This window comes from Triticum aestivum, chromosome 3A (genome assembly GCF_018294505.1).
Source record: "Triticum aestivum cultivar Chinese Spring chromosome 3A, IWGSC CS RefSeq v2.1, whole genome shotgun sequence".
Classification (NCBI taxonomy): Eukaryota; Viridiplantae; Streptophyta; class Magnoliopsida; order Poales; family Poaceae; genus Triticum; species Triticum aestivum.
In genome coordinates, this window is record NC_057800.1 from 686,299,324 (window position 1) to 686,301,395 (window position 2,072).

Below are 2,072 nucleotides of genomic sequence, written 5' to 3' on the forward strand. Positions count from 1 at the left end.
TATACCTAGACGGAGGGAGTAAGTACAGTGTTAGCTGAACATCTATACCACAATAGCTACTCCCTCTGATCCAAGTCGTGGTTTTGAACTAAGATTGAGTGAAACTTTTTGAAGTTTCAATCACTATTTGTGCCCCGTCGATAAAATTCAATCACACAATTAAGAAAATAACCGCAAAAACATAAGTGCAATTGTATCAAAATAAAGTGTGGTTGCAGGTTTCTCGTATTCAGATACACATCCACGCTTACTCTTTCACAATATGGGACGGTGGCTAGAAACACATGCAATTTCCGACAAAAATAAGGACTTGCTGTAAAAATTGCCATGTTCGCTTCGAGAAATTGTCATGCACTGCACAATATAATTGCCCTGAAAAATGCTCATTTTGCCATCCTGTCCCACTGAACTTTCATTGAATAACATTACCCAAATGTATAACTATTTATTTCTTCCTCTTTCTCCGTGGCATGTCGAAGAAGAGATGCAGAGGAACAAGGCCCCTTCTCTAGTCTAGTGCCTTCTCAATCAAAAAGGAAAGAAAAAAATGCCTGCGGTAGGTAGGCCTTCTCAAACTAGTATAAGTGCATGTGATAGAGTGGTGCAATACAGACAGAAAAGTAGTATACGGTACAGAAGTCGAAGCCAAGAAGAAAAGCGAGACAATGAAGCTCATCTGCGACTTCCCGTCGCCAAAGTCCCTGCCGGACAAGTACGTCTTGCCGCCGGAGAGACGCCCTTGCAACCACGAGCTACAAGGCGACCTCTCGGTCGCTCTCCCCGTCATCGACCTCCAAGGAGCTCTTGGAGATGGCCGCCGACAGGTCATTGGCGAGATCATGGAGGCCGGCAAGGAGTATGGCTTCTTCCAGGCACGTTGCCTTGCTTCGTTTCACTGCCATGCATGTAATCTGCGCTCCTGAATCCTGATCAGTTCTTACATTGCATGCATGGCGTTGCAGGCAGTGAACCACGGTGTGGGGGAAGACGTGATCCAGGGCTTCCGTGAAGCGGCGGCAGAGTTCTTCAGGATGCCGGCCGAGGCAAAACTCAAGCACTACTCCAACGAGCACAACAAGCATTACCGGGTCTTCTCCGGCTCCGTCACGTCCCACACTGACACCAACGACATCCGCTACTGGCGCGACTGTCTCAAGCTCCGGTGCTACCCGGTCGACAAGCTGATGGACCATTGGCCATCACAGCCAGAAACATTTCGGTAAGAGTACATTCGTGTTGATCCCTTATACTCTCACCTAGCTATAGCGGCATTGTATTCATGGGTTGCAACCCCACGCAGGGAGCGTCTTGCAAAGTACGCCGTGGCAGTGCAAGAGCTGGCACAAAGGCTCCTGCGACTCATCGCGGAGGGGCTCGGCTTGGATAGTCAATTCTTCGAGGGCGACCTCACCGGCGGGGAGACGATGATGAACGTGAACTACTACCCGCGATGCCCCGACCCGAGCCTCACGCTGGGCATCCGGCCGCATTCCGACCGCTACATCCTCACCGTCCTGTCACAGGGCGACGTCACTGGTTTACAGGTGAAGCACAAGGGACGCTGGATCGGTGTCCAACCCATGCGCAACGCGTTTGTTGTCAACTTTGGGCTTCAGCTGGAGGTGAGGTCGCATCACATCGCATCTACCCTATGGAAGAAGAGAGCACATGATAGCTAATTCTATTTGTTCTTGTGTAGATGGTGACCAACGGGGTGCTTACAAGCGTGGAGCACCGGGTGGTGACGAACTCGGCCAAGGCGAGGATGTCGGTGGCAACGCTTATCAGGCCAAATATGGGCTGCAGGATTCGTCCGGCGCCGATGATGGTGAATGGAGAGACCAACCATCGTCCTAAGTACAGGGACTTCACGGGGAGCGAGCTCATCGAGGCGTATGAGGCCACTGCGGGAAATAGGGAGGCCCTGCTTGCCTTGTTCAGGATCCATCACACCAAGTTGCTATAGCTAGCGACAAGTACACAAACACACACTGTCGACCATCGCTTTCTTAAGTTCAGTTTGTCGATCGTAGTTTACTACTCCCAACAATAAATGATTGTTAAATCATGCA

At 50.5% G+C, this 2,072-nt stretch overlaps 1 protein-coding gene across 1 annotated transcript; it reads left to right on the forward strand.

Annotated features, from left to right (window-relative positions):
* Positions 1–633: 633 nt before the first annotated feature.
* Positions 634–2,072, forward strand: LOC123059088 (2'-deoxymugineic-acid 2'-dioxygenase). The gene is made up of 4 exons (XM_044481731.1): positions 634–872; positions 963–1,219; positions 1,301–1,622; positions 1,700–2,072. Exons 1-4 carry the CDS (start codon positions 666–668, stop codon positions 1,964–1,966), a joined length of 1,053 nt encoding a protein of 350 aa, XP_044337666.1. The 5' UTR covers positions 634–665; the 3' UTR covers positions 1,967–2,072.

Coding starts and splice junctions, on each gene's coding strand:
- LOC123059088 (XM_044481731.1), top strand. CDS start 666: ATGAAGCTCATCTGCGACTTCCCGTCGCCAAAGTCCCTGCCGGACAAG. Junction 873..962: donor AGGAGTATGGCTTCTTCCAG/GCACGTTGCCTT, acceptor ATGGCGTTGCAG/GCAGTGAACCACGGTGTGGG. Junction 1,220..1,300: donor TCACAGCCAGAAACATTTCG/GTAAGAGTACAT, acceptor AACCCCACGCAG/GGAGCGTCTTGCAAAGTACG.